Source organism: Peromyscus eremicus, chromosome 4 (assembly GCF_949786415.1).
Source record: "Peromyscus eremicus chromosome 4, PerEre_H2_v1, whole genome shotgun sequence".
NCBI classification, from domain to species: Eukaryota; Metazoa; Chordata; class Mammalia; order Rodentia; family Cricetidae; genus Peromyscus; species Peromyscus eremicus.
This window is the reverse complement of record NC_081419.1, coordinates 45,733,576-45,758,228: the sequence shown is the minus strand read 5'-3', so window position 1 is coordinate 45,758,228 and position 24,653 is coordinate 45,733,576. Positions and strand designations below refer to the sequence as shown.

The following is a 24,653-nucleotide window of genomic DNA, read 5'->3' as shown; positions in this document are numbered from 1 at the left end:
AAGAATGTTAAGTTGTAAAGGAAACTTCTTCATGTCCTTACACATGCATAAAGATTTAAAAATCATATTCTAAGCAAAGAATGATTATCCTCAGTAAAATGCCTAGCATGCATTAACTGCTCAGTTAATCTGGGTCTCCCTGCACCCCCTTCCCATCCTTTTCTTATCTGTATCTATACTTCTCTCCCCTCCTCTTACTGTTTGCCTGTTAAGATGCAGTATGAAAACCCTTACTGGGTTCCACAACCTTGATGTTAGATACCAGCCCCCAGAAATGTGAGCTTCTACTTTTCAGATTATTATAAATGAACCAGTTTGTGGCATTAGGATAGGTGGCTAACTCAGGGATTATAATCCAAGTTGTCTGACTCAGGAGCCAGGGACCTAAGAGTTACTCCAGACTACTTTATTTTGAGGGCTATTGTTTTCAGTTAAAATAGTTGTTTAAAATAGTGCATATAATTAAAATACACTACATGACACTCTTGGCCATAACCTTTTGTTTAGATGGTGATCTGGGCCAGGGCAGAGCTGGTAGTATCAATTCATGACCTTGAAAAATGATATATGTGGCATAAATTACAGGCAGTTTTAAAGTATGAGTAGCTGCATTGTGCACATCTCACTGATAAAAATATATTTAGTTTGCTTGAAAATGATTGCAGGTCACCTTTATAGAATTGAAAACACACAGATGTCAGATCTCATCTGTCACAAGCTGTCATAAATGTTTTCTGTGGACTTAAAATTGCCCAGGGATCCTTCCAAAGCCATGCCGTCTTTCAGAGTATGAATGTTTACATTTGCATTTTTGCAACAGCAGATGTATGTGGAAAGTACATGGCATCACCCAGCACATTGGAGAGGGCAGTAGGGGGGCAGGCAAAGATACTTTCAACTCTTGCTGAGGTTCAGGGCAGCAGTTCCATAGAAAAATCCTTTCCTGGGTGCTCCACTGCAAGGAGCACTTCCAAAATGTGTGTATCCCCACATATTCCTTTCCAATGAAGCCACAGAATGAATTAAGAAACAGGAAGAAACCAAGCAACTCCCAAAAGGCAGAAGCTTCTGGGACTCAAAAATTATAGACCTCCTCAGTGGTGCACAAAGATGAAGGAAAGAGGATGAAGAGACAATTCACCTAAAAAGATGGAAGGCAAATGTTGAGCTTGAGAGGAGGGCACAGTGTGGTAGACTATGGCTTTGGGATCTGAGAGTTCTTCTGGAGGGCTAAACACATGTTAGAAGTAAGCTGCGGTAACATTAAATAACTCTGCAAGTGTATGAAGTGGTCACTGAGCTGTACCCAAAAAGTGGGTGGATATTACGGCATATAAATGATATGTGAATGAATCTTCTAAATGAGGAAAAGTAGAACAAGGGGATGAAAACCCTAAGAACACCAGCCAGAAGCTGTGGAGTGTCACACAGGCAGGAACACAGGGTGTGGGTGGGGAACAAATGGGAGTTTCTTTCCCGTTACAAGTCCATTCCAGCAGCTGCTTCACACTGTATTTTGAGGTCCTCATTTGAGGTTGAGAGAACTGAATTTTTAAGATGTTCCTCCCAGAGCCTGTTGTAGTGAATGAATAAAAAATATGTCCTTTTGGACTGGAGAGATGGCTCAGCAGTTAAGAGCACTGGCAGTTTCTACGGAGGGCCTGAACAGTTCCCAGAACCCACATAGTAGTCACAACCATCTGTAACTCCAGTTACAGGTGATCTGAGGCCTCTTTTTAAGCTCTGTAGGCACTAGGCACACAAGAAGTACATATACATACATCTGACAAAAAAACTGATACACATAAAATAAACAAATCTGAAGCATAACAATTAAAATTTAAAGAGTGTTCCATTAAGTGATATTTGCCTTTTAGCGTGAAGGATCCACTAGTTTTTCTAGTATAGAATGCTGAAGACTCACTCTTAAAATGAAAAACAATTTTGAAGGTTGATAGGATAAATTTGAAATAAATAATAAACAGGAGGTAGTCTGATGAGTGGCTCAATATCCCCAGAGAGAGATAGATGCCAATCATGCCTGCTAGAAGCAAAAATGGCGTTTTGAAAGGCAACATCTACATGAATGCTGTTAAAAACTAGTACTAATCAGTGGGGCAACCCAATCAAGATTCCCTACAAAGTTCACACACACACACACACACACACACACACACACACACACACACACGTATATGTATTAAAGTAACCATCTCCTTATGTAGCCCAGGCTAGTAGACGAGGCTGGCCTCAAAGTTATGATCTTTCTGTTCCAATTTCCTTAGTGCTGGCATTATAAGCATGCTCTACCATCAAGCCCCAACTCTATTCTTCTGAAGATCTGTGTTTGTCCCACCACTAATCCCTCTTCTCCCAGTAACTGAAGTTGGCTCTTTTCTTTAATGATTTTCCTGTGGGTACTGTTAAACAGAACCATATATAAGATGAGACATCATCTTGTTTAACAACTCTGGCATCAATGGGTGTTCCTAAGTCTTGGTTCCCCTCATTTGGTTGAGTGTAACACAGAGACTCATGGGTTTGGACACTTCATTCCTTGCAGGTGGTACTGTTTTGAGGAGTACGAAATCTTTGGTATGTTGCCTCGTTGGCAGACGAAGGCTGCTGATGGGATCAGAAGGCAGCTTATTGTTCGTATTAAGATTCTGGTTCCCTGCCCTGGACTTCCCTTCTGGAGCACAGGTGAGTGCCCTAGCTGGGCTCGGACCCCATCCCTGGGCACCAGCCACTCCAGGGAAGACCTGCCCAACTTGGCCCCAGGTTCTGGCCACCAGGCAGGTTCCCTTCTAGCCCAACCGGGAACGATCCCCTTCTCCAAGACCCCCAGCAGACCCTGCAATCTCCACACCCTGCCCCTACGCCCAGCCGCCTGAGCCCACAGCCTGTTCCTGAGACTTAGAGGCTGGCCCCCAGCTCCCATCCTGCCTTGGACTTCCCTTCTGGACAAGAGCTCCCATCCTGCCCCGGATGTCCAATTTGGACAAGAGCGCTCCCATCTAGACAAGAGAGAGAGACTTCCTGAATCTGTCAGCTCTGTCTGAACCAAGTGTGCGGATAAGACAAAGAACAAACCACAAGGAGATGGGCAGATGTCAAGGCAGAAACACATACAACAAAATGAATAGCAATACAGCATTACCAGGACCTAGCCCTCTTCCAACACCTAGACCTGAACATCAGAAATTGGAAGAAGCAGAAGAAAACAGCCTTATGAATGACATCATGAAGAAGCTAAAGGCTTGTGTAGAGGAAAAGACAAAAAAATGGGAAGAACACTGTAAACAACTAGAGGAAAGGGCAAACAAATTAGAAGAAATCAATAAAGTCCTGGAAGAAAACAATAAAGTACTGAAAGAAAATCAAGAAAAATCAATGAAACAAATGAAGGAAACAGTCCAAGACCTGAAAAGGGAAATAGAAAAAATGAAGAAGACACAAACAGAGGGAATGCTGGAAATAGAAAATCTGAGTAAACGATTGGGAACTTCAGATGCAAGTATAATCAACAGAATGCAAGAGATGGAAGAGAGGGTCTCTGGCATTGAAGATACAGTAGAAGAAATAGATTCATTAGTCAAAGAAAACACTAAAGCCAACAAAGTCATGAACCAAAATGTCCAAGAAATTTGGGACACCATGAAAAGACCAAACCTACAAATAATAGGGGTAGAAGAAGGAGAAGAATACCAACTCAAGGGCACAGAAAATATATTCAACAAGATCATAGAAGAAAACTTTCCCAACTTAAAGAAGGAAATGCCTATGAAGATACAAGAAGCCTATAGAACATCAAACAGACTAGACCCCCCAAAAAAGTCCCCTCACCACATAATAATTAAACAACTAAACGTACAGAATAAAGAAAGAATATTAAGAGCAGCAAAGGAAAAAGGCCAAGTGACATATAAAGGCAAACCCATCAGAATAACACCCGATTTCTCAATGGAGACTTTGAAAGTCAGAAGGACCTGGACAGATGTAATGCAGACACTAAGAGACCATGGATGCCAGCCTAGACTAATATACCCAGTAAAACTTTCAGTCATCATAGATGGAGTGAACAAGACATTCCATGACAAAGCCAGATTTAAACAATACTTATCCACAAACCCAGCCCTACAGAAAGCACTAGAAGGAAAATTCCAACCTAAGGAAGTCAGATACACCCTCGAAAACACAGGCAATAGATAAAGCCACAGCAGTAAACCCCAATGAAGAGAAGTACACACACATCACCAACAAAAAATAACAGGAATGAACAATCACTGGTCATTAATATCCCTCAATATCAATGGACTTATTTCAGCTATAAAAAGACATAGGCTTACAGAATGGATACGAAAGCAGGACCCATCTTTCTGCTGCATACAAGAAACACATCTCAAATTCAAAGATAGGCACTACCTAAAAATAAAAGGCTGGGAAAAGACTTTCCAATCAAACGGTCTTAAGAAACAAGCGGGTGTAGCCATCCTGATATCCAGCAAAATAGACTTCAAACTAAAATCAATCAAAAGAGATCAAGAAGGGCATTACATACTCATCACAGGAAAGATCCACCAAGATGAAGTCTCAATTCTGAACATTTATGCCCCAAACACAAGGGCACCCACATATGTAAAAGAAACATTACTAAAGCTTAAATCACATATAAAACAGAGAAATAAAGGACTTAATTGATGTCATGACCCAAATGGACTTAATCGATATCTACAGAACATTCCATCCTAACAAAAAAGAATTTACCTTCTTCTCAGCACCCCATGGAACCTTCTCTAAAATCGACCATATACTTGGCCACAAAACAAATCTAAGCAGATACAAAACAATTGGAATAACCTCCTGTGTTCTATCAGACCACCATGGTCTAAAGTTGGATTTCAACAACAACAAAAACTACAGAAAACCTACAATCTCATGGAAACTGAATAATACCCAACTGAATCACCAATGGGTTAAGGAAGAAATAAAGAAAGAAATTAAAGACTTCCTAGAGATCAACAAAAATGAAGACACCACATATCCAAACCTATGGGACACTATGAAAGCAGTGCTAAGAGGGAAATTCATAGCAATAATGCCCACATAAAGAAGTTGGAGAAATCTCACACTAGTGACTTAACAGCACACCTGAAAGCTCTAGAACAAGAAGAAGCAAAGTCTCCCAGGAAAAATAGACGCCAGGAAATTATCAAAGTGAGAGCTGAAATCAATAAAATAGAAAAAAAGAGAACAATACAAAAAATTAATGAAACAAAGAGTTGGTTCTTTGAGAAAATCAACAAGATAGACAAGCCCTTATCCAAACTAACCAAAAGACAGAGAGAGAGCATCCAAATCAACAAAATCAGAAATGAAAAGGGGGACATAACAACAGACATTGAGGAAATCCAGAGAATCATCAGGTCATACTTCAAAAACCTCTATTCCACAAAACTGGAAAACCTAAAAGAAATGGATAACTTTCTGGATAGGTACCACATACCTAAGTTAAATCAAGACCAGATAAACCATTTAAATAGTCCAATAACCCCTAATGAAATAGAAACAGTCATTAAAAGTCTCCCAACCAAAAAAAGCCCAGGACCAGATGGTTTCAGCGCAGAATTCTACCAGATCTTCAAAGAAGAGTTAATACCAATACTCTCTAAATTGTTCCACACAATAGAAACAGAAGGAACATTACCAAACTTCTTCTATGAGGCTACAATTACCCTGATTCCTAAACCAAACAAGGATGCAACAAAGAAAGAGAACTACAGACCAATCTCCCTCATGAACATTGATGCAAAAATACTCAGTAAAATACTGGCAAACAGACTCCAAGAACACATCAAAACAATTATCCACCATGATCAAGTAGGCTTTATTCCAGGGATGCAAGGGTGGTTCAACATACGAAAGTCTGTCAATGTAATACACCATATAAACAAACTCAAGGAAAAAAACCACATGATCATCTCACTAGATGCAGAAAAGGCATTTGACAAAATCCAACACCCCTTCATGATAAAGGTCTTGGAGTGATCAGGAATACAGGGAACATACCTAAACATAATAAAGGCAATTTACAGCAAGCCAACAACCAACATCAAATTAAATGGAGAGAAACTCAAAGCAATTCCACTAAAATCAGGAAGGAGGCAAGGCTGTCCGCTCTCCCCATATATATTCAATATAGTACTTGAAGTTCTAGCCAGAGCAATAAGACAACATAAGGAGATTAAGGGGATACAAATTGGAAAGGAAGAAGTCAAGCTTTCCCTATTTGCAGATGACATGATAGTATACTTGAGTGACCCCAAAGATTCCACCAAGGAACTGATACAGCTTTTAAACACCTTCAGCAACATAGCAGGATACAAGATCAACTCAAAAAAATCAGTAGCCCTCCTATATACAATAAACAAAGAAGTGGAGAAGGAAATCAGAGATACATCACCCTTTACTATAGCCACAAATGACATAAAATACCTTGGGGTAACACTAACCAAGCAAGTGAAGGACCTATATGACAAGAACTTTAAGTCCCTGAAAAAAGAAATTGAAGAAGATGTCAGAAAATGGAAAGATCTCCCGTGCTCATGGATAGGCAGGACTAACATAGTAAAAATGGCAATCTTACCAAAAGCAATCTACAGATTCAATGCAATCCCCATCAAAATACCAACACAATTCTTTACAGACCTGGAAAGAATAATACTCAACTTCATATGGAAAAACAAAAAACCCAGGATAGCCAAAAGAATCCTGTACAATAACACAACCTCTGGAGGCAACACGATCCCTGACTTCAAGCTCTACTATAGAGCTACAGTAATAAAAACAGCTTGGTACTGGCATAAAAACCGACATGTGGACCAATGGAATTGAATTGAAGACCCTTACATTAATCTGCACACCTATGAACATATAATTTTTGACAAAGAAGCCAAAAGTGCACAATGGAAAAAAGAAAGCATCTTCAACAAATGGTGCTGGCATAACTGGATATCAACATGTAGAATGCTGCAAATAGATCCATATCTATCACCGTGCACAAAACTTAAGTCCAAGTGGATCAAGGACCTCAACATAAATCCAGCTACTCTGAACCTGCTAGAAGAGAAAGTAGGAAGTAGTCTTGAATGCATTGGCATAGGAGACCACGTCTTAAATAGAACACCAGTAGCACAGACACTGAGAGAAACAATCAATCAATGGGACCTCTTGAAACTGAGAAGCTTTTGTAGAGCAAAGGATATGGTCAACAAGGCAAAGCGACAGCCTACAGAATGGGAAAATATCTTCACCATCCCCACATCTGACAGAGGACTGATATCCAGAATATATAAGGAACTCAAGAAATTAGACATCAAAATGCCCAACAGTCCAATTAAGAAATGGGCTATAGAACTAAACAGAGAATTCTCAACAGAGGAAACTCAAATGGCTGAAAGACATTTAAGGAATTGCTCAACATCCCTAATCATCAGGGAAATACAAATCAAAACAACTCTGAGATACCACCTTACACCTGTCAGAATGGCTAAGATCAAAAACACTGAAGACACCTTATGCTGGAGAGGATGTGGAGCTAGGGGAACTCTCCTCCACTGCTGGTGGGAATGCAAGCTTGTACAGCCACTTTGGAAATCAATATGGTGCTTTCTTAGAACACTGGGAATCCATCTCCCCCAAGACCCAGCTATACCACTCTTGGGCATATACCCAAGGAATGCTCAACCACACCACAAGAGCACTTGTTCAGCTATGTTCATATCAGCATTGTTTGTAATAGCCAGAACATGGAAACAACCTAGATGCCCTTCAACTGAAGAATGGATAAACAAAATGTGGTACATATACACAATGGAATACTACTCAGCAGAGAAAAACAATGACATCATGAGGTTTGCAGACAAATGGATGGATCTAGAAAAAATCATCCTGAGTGAGGTAACCCAGACTCAGAAAGACAAACATGGTATGTACTCACTCATAGGAGGATATTAGATGTAGAACAAGGATGACTGGACTGCTACTCACATCATCAGGGAGGCTACCTGGAAAACAGGACCCCAAGAAAGACACGGGGATCGCCCAATGACAGAGAAATGGAATGAGAACTATATGAACAGCCTGGACATGAGTAGGGGTAGTGAAGGGTGAGGGTCAAGGGAAAGAGAGCTTGGGGTAGAGGGAGATCCTAGCTGGATCAACAACAGAGAGGGAGAACAAGGAATAGGAGACCATGGTAAATGAAGACCATATGAGAATAGGAAGAAGCAAAGTGCTAGAGAGGCCCACAGAAATCCACAGAGATACCCCCACAACAGACTGCTGGCAATGGTCAAGATACAGCCCGAACTGACCTACTCTGGTGATGGGATGACCAAACACCCTAATTGTCATGCTAGAAACCTCATCCAACTACTGAGGGATCTGGATGCAGAGATCCATGGCTAGGCCCCAGGTGGATCTCTGGGAGTCCAATTAGCGAGAAAGAGGAGGGTTTATATGAGCGAGAATTGTTGAGACCAAGGTTGGATAAAGCACAGGGACAAATAGCCAAACGAATGGAAACACATGAAATATGAACCAATGGCTGAGGGGTCCCCAACTGTATCAGGCCCTGTGAATTGGTGAGACAGTTGATTGGCTTGATTTGTTTGGGAGGCATCCAGGCAGTGGGACCGGGTCCTGTGCTCATTGCATGAGTAGGCTGTTTGAAATCTGGGGCCTATGCAGGATCGCTTGGCTCGGCCTGGGAGGAGGGGACTGTACCTACCTGGACTGAGTCTACCAGGTTGATCTCAGTCTGCGGGGAAGGCTTTGCCCTGGAGGAGGTGGGAATGGAGGGTGGGCTGGGGGGAAGGTGAGGGAAGCGGGAGAGGGGAGAATAAGGGAATCTGTGGCTGATATGTAGAACTGAATTGTATTGCAAAATTTAAAAAAAAAAATTAAAAAAAAATTTAAAAAAAAAAGATTCTGGTTCCAGTTCTGAACTGTCTGCTTCCTGATCTCCCACAACGTTAGGAGAAGCAATCTGCTGGCACAGACCAGGCCACTCCACTTGCCTTCTCCACCTTAAGAGACTAAATCCCCTGAAACTTTGAGGCAAAATGAGCCCCACCGTCCTTAGGGTCTTTCTGTTTGGTGTTTTGTCACAGGAAAAATAACTAAGCGTTTTCTTTCCTGCAGGTATAAAGCAAGTATAAGGGACTTTTAATTTCACAGGTAGGTCTGTTTTCAAGCCCTGTTTACTCCAATTGCTGGTCTCTAAGACAAACTGTTACAAATAGCCAATTACATTGAAAACTCTGACTTCAATACATTAGAAAGGAAAGGGGCAGATTAGACTTAATTATTACAACTAATGAAAACGTTACTAACAGTGACATTAAATATTGTCAGAAATCCAACACAAATGTTCTTTCTTTTCACCCTAATTAAACTGGTTTCCAAATTAATATTAGTTACTGCATGTCATCAAGTTAAATATATTTGGCCAAAGGAGGACTGAGCAGGAAGATAGATCTCAAGTACTTTCAATAAGCCAAAGGGTTGCAAATGTCTTCTGAGCCGACAATATCTTATGTAAGAACAGAATTAACTACCCATCTACCGGCATGCATGTTGTCCTTCATCCCTCTTGATAAAAGTACACATTTTTAGGATGCATTTGGATTGTTTAAAAAGTCTAAGTGGATGTCTAAGATAGTTGTCTCTTCCCCCTTTAGAATCAAATTTGACATTTATCTCAGATTTCTAATCAAGATTCAAATTAAAGCTTTTGTTTTTTTTTAAACGTAGAGGTGACTTATTTCATTTTCTCACAGGATTCTATGTGCAAATGGCATCTGATAAATGCTGCTTACTAGTTTAATTTTGCCTGTAATTGCTTTATATTATAAAGTGCATTGTATTAGCTTAGATTTATTTATCCTCAGGTAATTGTCAGATAACATTACTCTATCTAAAGATAGATAATGAAACTGAAGCTTAGGCAGGCCACTACAGTTCTTGAGCTGGATATTTATTCAGTGTGTTGTTTTGGTTGCTTTCATGTACTTCGGTGTCCAACAGTCACAAAGCATGTCTGTATCCAATAGTAACTCACAAGAAGCACAGAGTGGTCCTGTGTTTCCTTTATCTTGGTTTCCACAGGATGTAATCTTCATTGACAAACATATGCTGAGAATGTCTATGTAGGTAAATCAGGTGCAGGTACTTAAGCCAGTCAGTAGACTTTGGCCACAGCAAATTTTTCATTCAGAGGCAGGGTGCTGAAGGCTGCTATTTATTTATTCATTCATTCATTTATTTATTTGTTTGTTTGTTTGTCTATTTGTTTATTCTCTCTCTCTCTCTCTCTCTCTCTCTCTCTCTCTCTCTCTCTGTGAATGTATGCATGATATATGTGTGTGTGTCTGAACCCCACGAAAAGGATTGTCAGTCAATCTGAGTGATAATAGAGTGAACTAAGATGAAACAAGAACAAATGATAAGAAGAAACATAATTAAAGTGGTACTTCAAACAAACAAATTGTTATTTAGTTCATACGATGGTATGGGCATTGGCTTATCTTTTAATTTTTCTTTTTAATTTAGTTCTATGTGTGTGTGTGTGGTGTGTGTGTAAGTTTGTTCACTTGTTTGAACAGTGTCTGTGGAAGCCAAAAGAGTGTGATGGATCCCTAGGAGCTGGAAAGTAGGTGACTGTGATCCATGATGTGAATGTAAGAGCAGTGTATACTCTTCATCACTGAGCTACCTCACTTCAAGCCCTAGGCATTGTTTTAATCTTTATGAACATCAACTTATTTTTGTAAATAAACCCAGAAGCTAGATTCCATTATAATCTCAAGGCACAAAGAAGTTGAGGACCTTGCTAAGTGTCACACAGATCACTAAGGGAGTAGACACTTGAGCCCTGCTCTTACTCTAATATCTGTGCCTCTGACTATTGCAAAGACACCATGCTTTGCCAGTCTTCCAGCTACTAATTTACCATCATCTTTTTCAAACTTTTCCCCAAATTTAATGATAGAGAATTGTACAAATCAGCTCTTATACACCACAGGAGCCTAAACCAACTCCCCATTTGTGAATGAGATTTGGGTGTACCATGGATTTATTTTATGCTTCCAGATGTGAGTACCACTTCACAATAATGTAGATACTGAAGATCATATTTATAATCAGATGAAATGAAAACATGGAGTCAACTGCTCAAAAGCTATTGCAAATTTCAGAATGGAGGGTACAATGTTAAACTAAGCACAGGTCCTTCTAAGCATGGTGGGAAGACCTTATGCAACGGCAAAAATGTGTATACCCAAGACCTACACCATTCAACATGTGAGTATCAGAGATTGAACTGAACTCTGATTTGTGAATCCCAAAACTTGTGGTCTGAAGTTTACAGCACAGTTTTCCTAATAGTAATGTATCTACAAATATATACTTACTTCTGTGAGGAATTGGTTACTTAAGTTATTAACATACTTATATTTTTGACAAATTTAAGTTAAACATCCCATCTATACTTGTCTTACTCTGTTTCCTATATCCCAACAATTACATGTGAGATCACAGGTATACCATGTCTTACTTTCTTGCTCACATTATATGTGCTTAGGCATCTTTATAATTACTGCAGGAAGTATATTTAGCTAATTATATTACACCTTTCCACCCTCTAGACAAAGCTAAAACAAGATAACTATTGTTCAGGTATTAGACTTTTAATCATTGCTCCCGATGCCTTAACTACTTACTTACTTGCCACACATAGCACCTGACTGCTTCATATTTATAAAATTTATTTCGCTCTACATTTGTTCTGTATTTTTTAAATAAAACACATCCACTTTGTTTCCTATTGCAAAATTTCATATCCTAGTTTATTCCTTTCTTATGGAAAACACAGGCTCAAAGTACAGCTGTTTCCACTGAAGTTGTAAATTTTCTGAGTGCTGAACTCTGTCTGATGGGTTTTCACATTTAAAAACCATTATATCTCATGAAAATATTTGATGATATATGTTACTGAAATAGCGAAATAGGAAAAGTTTATATGCCAGAAGTCATATTACATGGTTTTTTGTAACATCTGGGTCCTACTCTTTGATGTTTGTTGATTTTAAAGAAAACAAAATAAGACTCCCCACAACAAATGCTGAATAATGCTTCATATCTCAACTATGCAAACAATCAACAGATAGTTTATCATGAATCACAACCTAGAAGCAGAAGCTCAATGCAAACATTGCTCTCAGCATGTCTATTTACTTGCTGACTAAGTGATACTATTTAACTTTCATTTACGTATGAAACATAAGACGCTGAAGGAGAACACTCCAACAGGGCTCACATGGCAATTTTTTTTCAACTGAATAAATCAACACACCAATATGCTTTAATGATTTTTCTAAATGACAATTTTTTGAATGGGCAATGAAAATAACTCTACCACCAGAGAAGGAGTGTTTCTATATTGGCGAGAGCAAATTCATCTCTAAATGAGTTACCCATCACCCACAGTGGCATTACCTGTTCAGATCTGCTCTGGTGTTGGTATTGATACTCAGAAAAACCATTACAGGTTGAAGTCACTTCATCCTTTTCGAATTGTTTCTTCATCTTGGCTAAACCACCAGGCACTGTGCACACTTCAGATTCTTCCATGACCTACGGTGATTTAAGAGGACAATTCAGTGTTCATCTAAATAGTCAGTATGCTAGGCTATTTTTGCATTATAATTGACAATTATTGGTGGATGGAACACAAAAGGAGATATTGACATAAAATGATAAAAATAAATAAATAAAATGTTTGTGGTAGCCTTCCACCGAAGGTAAACTGTCCAGTTGTTTTGCCATTTACCAGAGTTTTTATAAAATGCATCTTCAAAACACTGAGTATTATTACTCTGTTTGAGATAAATCATGATGTCTATATTAGATTGAATACTATGTTCCTGTAATAATATACTAGATGCCTTGTGGGTATGAGAATAATGAAATGAATTATAACTCAAAGTAAAGCCGTCATTCAAATCTCAAACATCTGTACAGGCATCAGACACATTATCAAGAATAATAATTCAAATATTTTTTAGTAACATCAAGTATTATTTCAATCATTTTGAATGAACAAAATAAAGTGCCTTATGCAAAATGACTTAAAACTGTCAGTAAAACCAGCAGCTTCTGGAGGTACAGTGTTAGGTGAGTTTTACACACATTATATTTCCATCAGTTGGCTCTAGGTATCTTTCAAGCTATGGACGTCAATTACCTACATTTTAATCTAAAGAATCTGAGATTTAGAGCTGTGAAACAGCTTATGTCCTTAAATGTAGGACATTAAGTGAAGGCATTAAATCCGAGTCACAGCTGTCTGTCTCAATCATAGCCTCAGTGAATAGACAGGGAAACAGCTACTCTTCACTAGAACTGGCACATCTCAATTTGGCTTTGAGCACCGGCATGTCAGAACCAAGTAGCATGAATAGGAGGTTTGACTAGAAGGGCATATTTTTAGATGAGAAAACTGATCTCTGTACATAGCTTGGGAAACAACTTGCTGGGCACCAAGGAGCCCTGTCAGATTATAGGACTCACAGGGAAGTGCAAAAGAGCCTAGGGCATTCATTTCGATGATTCAACAACTTCCATAGCCAAGCAGACACTCAAGCCAGGATGGGATGTCAAGTGACAAGCAACCCAACCCCATGTCAGCCCTTTGCCTGAGAAGCTTCTAGTCCTACATGTGCGTCGGTGGAGATTCAGTGACATTTCAAGCTACAGCAGGACTTCTGATGTCTGGTCCAAGGATGACATAAATAGCCCTGGGAGCCCAGGGCCGTATAAGCCACAGGAGTCACAGGAGTCCTGACAGATAGGTTCATAGCCTACTCACTCTGGATACCCAGGGTCCTGGAATCTTTACCCAAAATATGGGGCTTCTTGAAAGGCTGTGAGAAGTACATCTATGTCAGGACCTGATATGGGAGTGCTAGAGTCTGAACTCATGCAGAGTTATATGAATTCCTATCAAACACTGGAGTGTTTGTATTACCATAACAACTTTTCTCTGGCTTCATGCTTTCTCAATCATTTCAGAATTGCTCAATGGTAAGATAAATGGTTGTATATGTCTTATGTATTCCATATATACTCTCCAATTATTAAAAACCTTAAATGTAATTCCTAATTAATTACAGACATTTGATATATGTGAAGGTCATGAGAAAGTTGGGGATCCATTTTGAAATGAAAGAGAGTAAAGAAACAGAAATGTGAATTAAGGCTGCAATATTTCTTCTAACCCCATCTACCAATATTTTGAATAAGTGGCCTCCTTGAATAGATATTATTGCAAGTAAAATATAAGTTTTAGATTTTAGGAATTAAGTAATTATTGTCAAGAACCTTACTATTTAAAAAACTATAAGCAATGCAAGATCATATGCAAATTAATTTCTTAAGCCTCAGTAATAATATCAAAAATTGGATACTCTTCAAAAAAGTATCAGTTCTCAGCTTGCCTGTACCGATTGCCTCTTATCTACCATGTGGATTAAAATACAGCTCTAGCCATCCCTTTCCTTTGACATCTACTCTGGGATCAGACACATTACACATACTCAAGTGCATAGAGCTGCTGATTTTTCATAACCTTGTGAACATTAGTATCCCTGCTATGGTTGGTGACACTATGACACACCATAGCTGTTGGCCAAATTGGGTCAGATACATATCCCCAAAGGAGGATAATAATGGTGCTAAGATTGCCTTGAACTAGTCTTGTAGAGGAAAGGCTATCCAAGTGAGATGGCAAGATTGCAGTTTGTAGTCGTATCTGGAGTGACACCTGCTCACAGGATCACTCCAGTGGTCTTGCTTTGTTTAGTACCATGCTCTGAGTGCTCCCACTACTGTGTACTACTTTTAATGACCTCATACCTGAAGTTTGGGTTTGGAAATGAGATCTAATGGAATCTGATGGATATGTCAATAATAATGAGTTAATTTAAATGCTCAACACTTAAACCTAGGCAAATTTATTACCAGTCACCAATATAAGATGGAAGTTCTAATCAATGACCAAGAATGGTTTTGGGTTACTAGGACTAAAAAGAAACAGCAGTGCTGTGGATATAGCTCTGTATGCTGTGAATGTGTTGCTCTGATTGGTTGATAAATAAAATGCTGATTGGCCAGTTGCCAGGCAGGAAGTATAGGCAGGATAAGCAAATAAGGAGAATTGTGGGAAGGCTGGAAGGCTGAGGCAGGAGATGCTAGCTCACTGTCCAGGGAGCAGCATGGAATGGTACACAGGTAAAGCCACGGAATACATGGCAACATATAGATTAACAGAAATAGGCTGAGTTTAAATGTAAGAGCTAGTCAGTGGTAGGCCTGAGCAAATGGCCCAGCAGTTGTAATTAATATAAGCTTCTGAGTGATTATTAGCAGCTATGGGGTCCGTGGGGCTGGGCAGGACAAGAGAAAACTTCAGTTACATCGCATAATTTGAGAAGTTGGACAAACGGTGATTTTTCGATCTTAGTGCTGATAAAAAAAACAAACAAAAAAAAACAAAAAAACAAAACAAAACAAAAAACCTGACCTAAAGTTCCTGAAGCTTCTGTTTTATGAACTGGACAGGGAAGTATGTCTTTTTACAAATTTATGGTGTGTGCTAAAAAAGATAAAGAGAATGAAGCTACCCTGTAGAATCTGGCATGTAATTTGTTGCTCAGTACACATTATTTCATTCTCTCTTCTTGGGCCGTCTGCAGACTGCTGCTGTTCCATGGGCATGATGTGAATCCTGAGCTGCCATTGCCAGCTGGCAGTCAACACAACAGGAAGTTGTGGACCACTGTTAGCTGTTCAAGCATATTGGACTCGGTTTGGGTTGAATCTGTGACTTTGAGATTTTCCACTTGCAATGTTTGTGTCAGCTGTGTGGAGAGTCAGTCACAAGTAGCTTCATTGGGCTAAGTGCTGAAGCATTTGATGCCACTGACAAACAAGACTTTCATTTTAATTTGTTTTTCTCTATTTATTGGATTTTTTGTGTGTGCTTATAAATGTTCTTCTTCATTGCAATATTTTCTCCATCATAATATTTGAGACACATTGAAGTTTGAGGGTCAAAACACACTCTTGTATGAAAATGGAACATTAAATATAGTTAAAAGAACATTGGCATATGTATCTAAGAATTGAACTTAGTAATTGTCCAATCCTTTATAAGTAATTTTCACTAAATTTTTGGCCTATAACATGGGCAGAAATGAGAACAATTATTATATTCCTTTTTGTAGAAAATTTCTGCCTCAGTTTCTGTTATTTATTGGACAGAATCATTTAATTTATCTGTGTCCATTTTAGTTAAGCATTCAATAGCCTCCATATACAATACAGCATAGTGCATGAACAGTTAATCAGACCCAATAGTAGCTCATTCTTCACAACCCATGCATTGGGGAAGAACTCCTTACAGCATACAGTGAGATCTGACTTACATCTTGCAGGCAGAGCTGGGCAGTTTCACCTCATTTCTGATCACTATAAGAGCATTGGGTGTATGTTCTCATAAGAAGTGATTCTGCTTCAAGCACATTGTTTGAAAACAGTAACAAAAATCAAAAATCGTTGAAATACACCTCCTTTCACTAAATCCTTGATGGGAATGTTTTTCAAGAAGAAAGAGTTAGTTTTCCATTACAAAAAGAATTTTCCTTGTTGTTTCTTAAGGTCAAGGGATTATTTTTCTTAATAACATTTTGTATTTTGCCAATTTGAAGATACAAACAAACATTGTGGTGAAAACCCACCACAATGAGCAGTAGTAAACACAGCACCAAGTATGAGTACACTAGAGTGATGTTGGTATTCCTAACAGCTAGATAATGGGGAGGGGAATAAAATAAATGTAGCAGAGGTCAATAAATAATGAAATGTTAAGGCTAGAGAAATATCATTCAGTGACTAAACAGAGTTAACATCTTTTATAGGACTACTTTCAATCATTAGAATTCTTTTGTATTGCAAATCATCAGTTTTGTGCCCATTTTTAGCATTTGCTTTTTTCGCACCTTAGACTTATAAATCATACCATGATACTAATCTGTTTTATGACATATTATTCAATTGTGGGGAAAGATTTAAGTCTTTCTAAGTAAAACCATTGTTTACTAAATAGCAAGTATTTAATGAGGCATTTTCTCATCTTAGACACTATGAGATAGCTTAGAATTTCTTTTTCTAGGATTCTATACTTTTTGATGTTGACTATTCCCCTAGAAATTTAGTACTGTGGCATGACATTCTTAAACGCTCCAGCAGGGGGTGCTCACTATGAAGACTAGCAGAAAGCCATGTTGAGCTGATACTGTTTATTTTGGAAGTGATCTAGTTACTCATGTCACTTCTCTACACTCATTCCAAATCTATGCAGTATCTAAAATGTATTTTAATGACTATGTAGAAACTTAAATGTCATCTGCAATTGCGGGGCTGTTAATGAGTTTGGCACAGTCAGCCTTGTCTCTAAATAATTTGTAAATGTTGAGCAGCTATTTTTAAATACTACCTTTGGGAACCTCTCTGTCTCACTCACAGTTTCTCTCTCTCTCACACACACACTTCATGGCTAATTTGGGGATTATAATTATAAAAGAATGTTCTCATATTTCATTAAGCTGAAGGGCACAAAATACAGAATCCAACAAATTCTTTTGAACATCACTTTATTATGGGTTGGCTCTAAAATTGGTGGTCTTTCTGAATCTCAGAGTTTGCCATAATCATAATTGGTTTAGTAAAGTGCCTGCATTGATAATCTCTCTCATTTCTATGTTGATTAAGCCTCTGCTAATGGAGTCAGTGCATACAGAGAAAAGCAAAAGAATTATACTGCAAGAGAATTTAAATGAATGATACACAAGGCGAAGGAGGGCACACATAAGCCCACATTATTAAAATTTGAAATTAATTCTCAACCTTCCTGAGGAGAATAGCTATAGGTTAAGTGGTAATGACGACAATAATAACACATTTATGCAGTGCCTCCTGGCTTCCACATAAATTACCTCCTTGGTTCTTCCCCAAGACCCTATGTGGTAGATGATTATTCCCATTCCTCAGTGCAGGAAACTGAAGCTCAGAATGGGGTCGAGAGAATAGTTCAGGTTCATTCAACCATCAAACAGCACATCCGTGCTTCAAGTCAGAAGGTCTGAATTAGATTCACGTTTCTATTTATTTACTTTTTTTAAAAAAAATTCTTTTGCTCTTCGGTAAGAAATAACCTAATGCCTAGTACTATTCTTGTTTTTCAAAAGTAAGGAAGAAGTAGGTACAGACAGCATGCATATCACCTCATGCAAAGTTCTGCAGAGTTGCTTACATTAGCGGAAAAGCTGCGGGCGTCACCCCTGGAAACAGCTGCCTGGTATCTTGCCATCCGCTCCTTCAGGGAGAGTGCCTCCAGGAGTTCGGTCTCACCCTCGCCGCCCTCACTCTCAGCAGTACTGGCTTCTCCTGGCTTTGTAAGGTTGGAGGTCACTGAAAACAAGTGAAGGATTTTCAGATAGGTGTCAACTTGAGAAGAAAACAGCATCAAGTTACGGCCAGTGAGGGATTCTAATGTACTTGGTCTCCTAACCCAGACTGTAAAGTACTCAACATTTTCAAGGCTTCTCTGTCAATTTCTTTTCTCCAAGCTTCTGGGCAAAGCTAGAAACTGCTCATACAGGAGGAGATACTTATAGAAACATTATTGCCCATCCCTCCCTTCTGCAGCTAGTATGATGAAAAATGATGATTTATTAATAGAGACATAATCTAAATAATTAACATTCTTCAAGCACTATATGCTGCATTTATGCTAAATATTGCATAAACATCCCATTGGTTTCTCTAACAACCTTGTTGGTAGACGCTATTTCCTAAGGTTTACATGGGCAAAAAGAAGTACATAGTAGTTAAAACAACAACAACAACAAAAGCTCCTCAGGATCACACAATTCCTAAGGGGCAAGTTTTAGTATACCTGGAATGAATATTGAGCAAGTAAAGCATTGTTCTTTGCATTTTTTTCTATGCCTCAACTCGGAAGGAGGTACATGTAGCTAAAACTGAAGATTACAGACTGTAGATCCTTTCCTTTTATTTGCAAGGCCTCACAAGAAAGAGCAATAGCATCATTAGAAGCAACTCTGTCTGTTGTTTTTCCTATTAAACCATCTACCAGGCACAGAAGAGTTCAGTAGAGCAATAGATGGATTGCAAGTTTACAGAATGATGGTAGCTAGAAGCAGAAGGATCTTAGCAAATCTAAGCCAGTCTAAACACATACTTAGACATAAGAGAACATATACCTCAGTACTAACTTTCAGTGAAAGGATCATGAGGACTCCTGTGGTTATGTGACTGTCCACTGGTAGATAGCACACATGTGCCAGAACTGGTCTCAAAGCTAGATTTTCTTATTTAATCTAGTGCCTTTATGATACCACTTTGATAGATGGTTTACTATTCTCTCTAAGATGTGTGTGTGTGTGTGTGTGTGTGTGTGTGTGTGTGTGAATGTACAAGTGTGTATTCACCCCTTAAGCATGCACCCCATACTTCTCACTAAAAGGACTTGTAGCTTCTGGTGCATTTTATTGTGTAGGTGGCTTAATATAACTACACTAGACCAAGGCCTTAAACACTACAAGCAATAATATATCAAGCTACTTCCTTCTTTCCCTCTTTCTCCTCAACCCTTAGCCTCCATATTAAAACACCTTACTGTGTGCTTCACTTAGGTACACAGTGGTTGATAAACACAATTTCTGTGGCTCAACAATAATTACAACAACTTGCATCTTAACCCCCTGTCTAGGTATTTGTGACTTGTCCAAGTATGTATTTTGTAGGTTTTAATGAAAGTATTTTATTTAACATGTTTTTAAAATACAAACTGTAGAATATCAAGAAGTGGGGTTCTATAAGCACTGTGATTGACTCTACCACACTGATACATTTACAAAGATCAGCTATCTTGAAATTCAACTGCCATCCAAATTCTTATATTATATAAGACTGTGATATTTCTGATAAAAAGATTGTCACAATCACCATAAGTCTTTCACATGCTAAAGAATAGATGTCCTAATTTTTCCATGTGTATAATCCATTTTCACAGAAATGTTCTGTTATGGTCAATTGACCTGGTCTCACTTCATTGTGAATAAGAACCATATAGATTTTTATGGAATATGACTCACTAAACATTTTTCATAATGTAAGTATGATTTTGCGTACTAGTTACAAATATCATCCCTTTGTGATTAAACTTAGCCTAACCTAACCTAACCTGTTTATTTTAATAAAATTTACAGATATTATTTATGCAGGCAGTATTCAATTCTTATCATATTTTACCTTCTGGGAAAATGTTCAATGTTATTATTAAAATAATCACTGGTCTGAGTGTTCAGAGCTTCAGATCTCATTGCCTCATAGCCTTGTGGGCTGGGAAGAAACCACTGCACTTTTTGATGGGTACTCCAACCTTTCTTTCTATCGTTTATAAGTAACTGCATACTCTCTTAGGGACATGGAGTAAAAAAATCATAATGAACCAACAGAAAACTACAGTGCTTCCAAATCTTTTAAATCAACACTTGCTAATTTCTTTATGGGGAAATAAAATAGTGCTCCTTTCCTTATTCTCTAAGCCAGGCACCAGGTCCTCTTAACATGGTGCTGATCACATCTGACATAGTATTTCATCCTTGACTCCAGCTCTTTCCTTAGGGATGTGTGGGGAAAAAGATGTGTGGGTGAGTCACTGCATCTCACCATTTCCTGCTCTAAAACACGTGAGTGTCACTGAGCTTAGAGAACAGCACAAACGAGTTTAGAATATTATTCAAAATAGAAGGTAATAAAAGAAGAAATAAATATGTTTGTTGTCAAATAGTACCTGTGGAAAAGCAGAAAATAATGAAAATGATTGCTGTGAATAAGACAGGAGAATAAACTAAAAGTGTCCCATGAAGGAGAGAAAATTCCAAATATTTAGACATACCATTAGGAAACCTCATAAGTATTAACATCACAGAAAGACGTTATTAGGAGTTTTCTGTCTATGTGCCTCTACAGGTAATTCATTGTGTGGATAAGTAAAGTTACATCCACAGAAGGAGGATGGATGCCCTGTTGTTTCCTGAGCTCATGGCATGACTATGCTTAGAATCCACCACACTCTAAGTACACAATTTCCTTTATTGCTTATGCCAAGGCAATTGCCAATTCATTAAAACATTAATTCTTTATGTAACATAATAAACCACATAAAAAGAAATAACATACAGAGAAGTACTTTGAAAGAAAATTAAATATTAAAAAATACAATCTGTCATAAAGACAAGTTTCAGACACCAAAGACAAGAATGCCTTTCATTAAGTGTTCTATTTGTCTTAGGAAAAAGATGTACATGATCATTTTTGTAATATAATTCATTCTATAAAACATAAAACTCAAGTTATTATGTCCATTCTTATTTTATCATCTCACAAAACATTATGTAACTAGAGGTTACATATATGCTTTTCTTCTACAACTTTTAGAAACAAACAAACAAACAAACTCAATCAATCAACTGACAATTTTTACCACACCAAAGAAATTCATTATACTTTTCTCAGTTTTCCTTTCTATAGAGAGCTCATGTTTAAAGCAGTTTTTAAAGTACACTGGTACGATATTTTTGCTCTGAGAATTCTTGTCCAATTATTCACATCTGCACAATCAATCAAAGAAGATTGTGGATTTACCAGTCTGTGTTTCTCAGAACAGAGACAATAATGAATCTCAGTGGCCAGACACTAACTATAACAATGGACAGTCAATGAGATTATTTCAGCCTGGTTTCTTCTGCTTCCACAAGTCTGCTGTCAACGGAAGAGTTCTTAGCAATATGCAGCGATTCCCATCAATAAACATCCCAGAAGGGTCATTTGCACATTTAGTATGAACTACCCTAGTGTGAAGTACACATTTTGAAAGTTTCCAATTTGGACTTAAACAGTTTATACAAGTTACATATTAGCAAAAAAAACAAAGGTGATGGACATGCCTCATCAAACAATTATCCTAAAATATTAAATGTTGTAAATTCAGTCTTAATGTCTTTATACAGTAGCAATGTAAAATAAAGGCCAGCATCCTGATACATAAATCCAGGGTCAGTGTGTTACTACAAAATGCTGCCAGGATCATAAAAAATGTCCGCACATAAAATGCCTGGTGTGGCAGGGTTCACAGGGACAAGTGCTTTGTCACTGTCTCATTTATTAAGCCAGATTTCTTGTCAGCATGTTTTTTAAACGCAAATACTTCTCATTGCTTTTGAAATATGGGAGGCATATTTCCAGACTGTAGTTCTGGAAAAAAGTCTTAGTCAAAGGATGACTGCATAATAAAAGAATAGATTCTATGGGTTAAAATACAAACATTAGACATTAGACACTTTAAAAGTGACTTATTTACATATAATTTAAATTTATGTGAATCATGTCATTTTTTGGCCTTTTGTCTACTAAACACAGACTATGCAAAACTTTATAATATATTGAAATGTCACAAAGAAACCCATTATTTCATGCAACTGATACCAGGCAAGCCAAATTCTCAGCAAAGATCAAGGTGAAATCAAAAGACAAGAGAGCTTCAAGATTTGAGAAAAACACCAGAAATACTAAGGTAATAGGGGAGGTCATAGATTGAAAATGAGCAACATATTAGCAACAGCATGAAGTAGATGACAGACACAGAGAACAGAGAAAAATTTAAGCCACACACATCACATTGTACAGTAGAGAAAATATATTGTTGAAAAGGAAATTTTGATGTAAATGGAAACAGTTACCATAACTCAGAAATTATCTTAATCAAATACCATACCAATTTGTTGGTAAAGATTTGTGAACATTTCAAGTTTAAGATGCAATCAGAAATTTATAATTATCCAGACAAATGAAGAGTTTCTGTGATGAAATCACAATATTCAGACACTCCTAGTTATTCCTTTTATACATTGAACATTGTGAGGAACTACATAATCAGATATTGGCTAATGAAAAGGTAGCTGTGTGACCCAAACAGTCTGTGTGAATCTAAACTGATACCCATGAGAAAAAGAATGAAAGCATCCATTTTATCCATGTAGCAACAGCAACCAGTCAAAAACAAGGAAAGGTTCTTAGATAGTTCTTCCACATGAATATATATATATATATATATATATAACCAAATGTGTTAGTTATTGAATTAATAACAGATTAAACTTCATATTGAAGGACAGATATTAAGAATAAACTTAGAAGAAATGGGAAATGAACCTAAAGCCATTTAGAAAGAAAATTTTGGACAAAATATATTAAATATGAATAAAGAAAAGCTTTCTAAGATATATACGTGGCAGGCAAAATCCTCATGGAAACAAATTATACTGGGTAAGATAGAGGACCATTCTATTGATGAAAGACACTATCCATCTAATACCTGTGGATCTCCATGTGCTCATTATCATTGTACAGAAATACAAGATAACATCAGCAAAAAGAAAAAAAAGACATTTAGTAAAGGATGCCCATAATTATCTCCTTTCATTTTGCCAGAATAAATTAAAAATAAATGGTTTTAACAATGTAATTAATAAGGCTTACTTTAGTACATGTACAAAGAACATAGGATGTCTTTATTATCCTCCAGATCTCTCACCTTCTTGGAGGAAAACATATTTATAGTGCCAAATGGTAGTGTGCTTATACAAGGTAAGTTGGAAGCTTACAGGTAGCACATATGTGATGTTGAGGGGGTGTTGTTGGGGACAGCATCTGAAACATCTGCTGTTCTATGTGTGTGTGTGTGTGTGTGTGTGTGTGTGTGTGTGTGTGTGTGTGTGAGAGAGAGAGAGAGAGAGAGAGAGAGAGAGAGAGAGAGAGAGAGAGAGAGAGAGAGAGAGAGAGATGCAGAAAGGATGAAAAACAGCAACACCAAGAAACTGTGTGGTAAAAACTAGGTGGTGACTTTGCAGACACCACATGTGGTAAATGAAGAACAGGTTGAGATGAAGTGTTAAATATTTTTTCAAGTGATGAAAATCTTTAGAAGACCATGGGTAGTTTATACAATGATTTCAATCGAATGTTCTGATGTATAAATACCTCAAAACCATTTATGCAAAGTTTATAGTGGGAAGAAAACTGGAATTGGATGTGAGGAACATAAAAAATTAAGGTCAAATAATTTAGACTAAATTTACAAGAGGAAAGAAAACTAGAGATAGAGACTAAGCAATGGGTTCAAAGTGTTCAACTTCAATACAGAATACTGATAAACCAGCAAAATGCCAACATCATTGAAATATGGGAGAAGAATTTGAGACAAGTGATAAACAAGAGCAGGCCTGTGTAAAGTCAGACAATTTTATTTAATACTCTTGATCATGCTATGAGAGAAGGACTTTTTCTTTTTCAGGTAAGTAAGCAGAGATATAGAAGGTTTATAAAGCTTTCTCCTCGTCACACGGCTGGTGGGCTTTAGAGCTGGAAAAATAGCTGGGCCGTCT

At 37.8% G+C, this 24,653-nt stretch overlaps 1 protein-coding gene across 1 annotated transcript in view; it reads right to left on the bottom strand.

The window, feature by feature from the left end:
- The window catches only part of Xirp2 (xin actin binding repeat containing 2), a 115,227-nt gene that overhangs the window by 34,594 nt on the left and 55,980 nt on the right, over positions 1–24,653 (bottom strand). Inside the window, exons 2-3 of the mRNA XM_059260603.1 lie at positions 18,434–18,591; positions 12,559–12,696 (exon numbers count right to left, since the gene is read on the bottom strand). Of these exons, the coding sequence (XP_059116586.1) occupies positions 12,559–12,696; positions 18,434–18,591 (296 nt within the window). The remainder of the gene's footprint in view (positions 1–12,558; positions 12,697–18,433; positions 18,592–24,653) is intronic.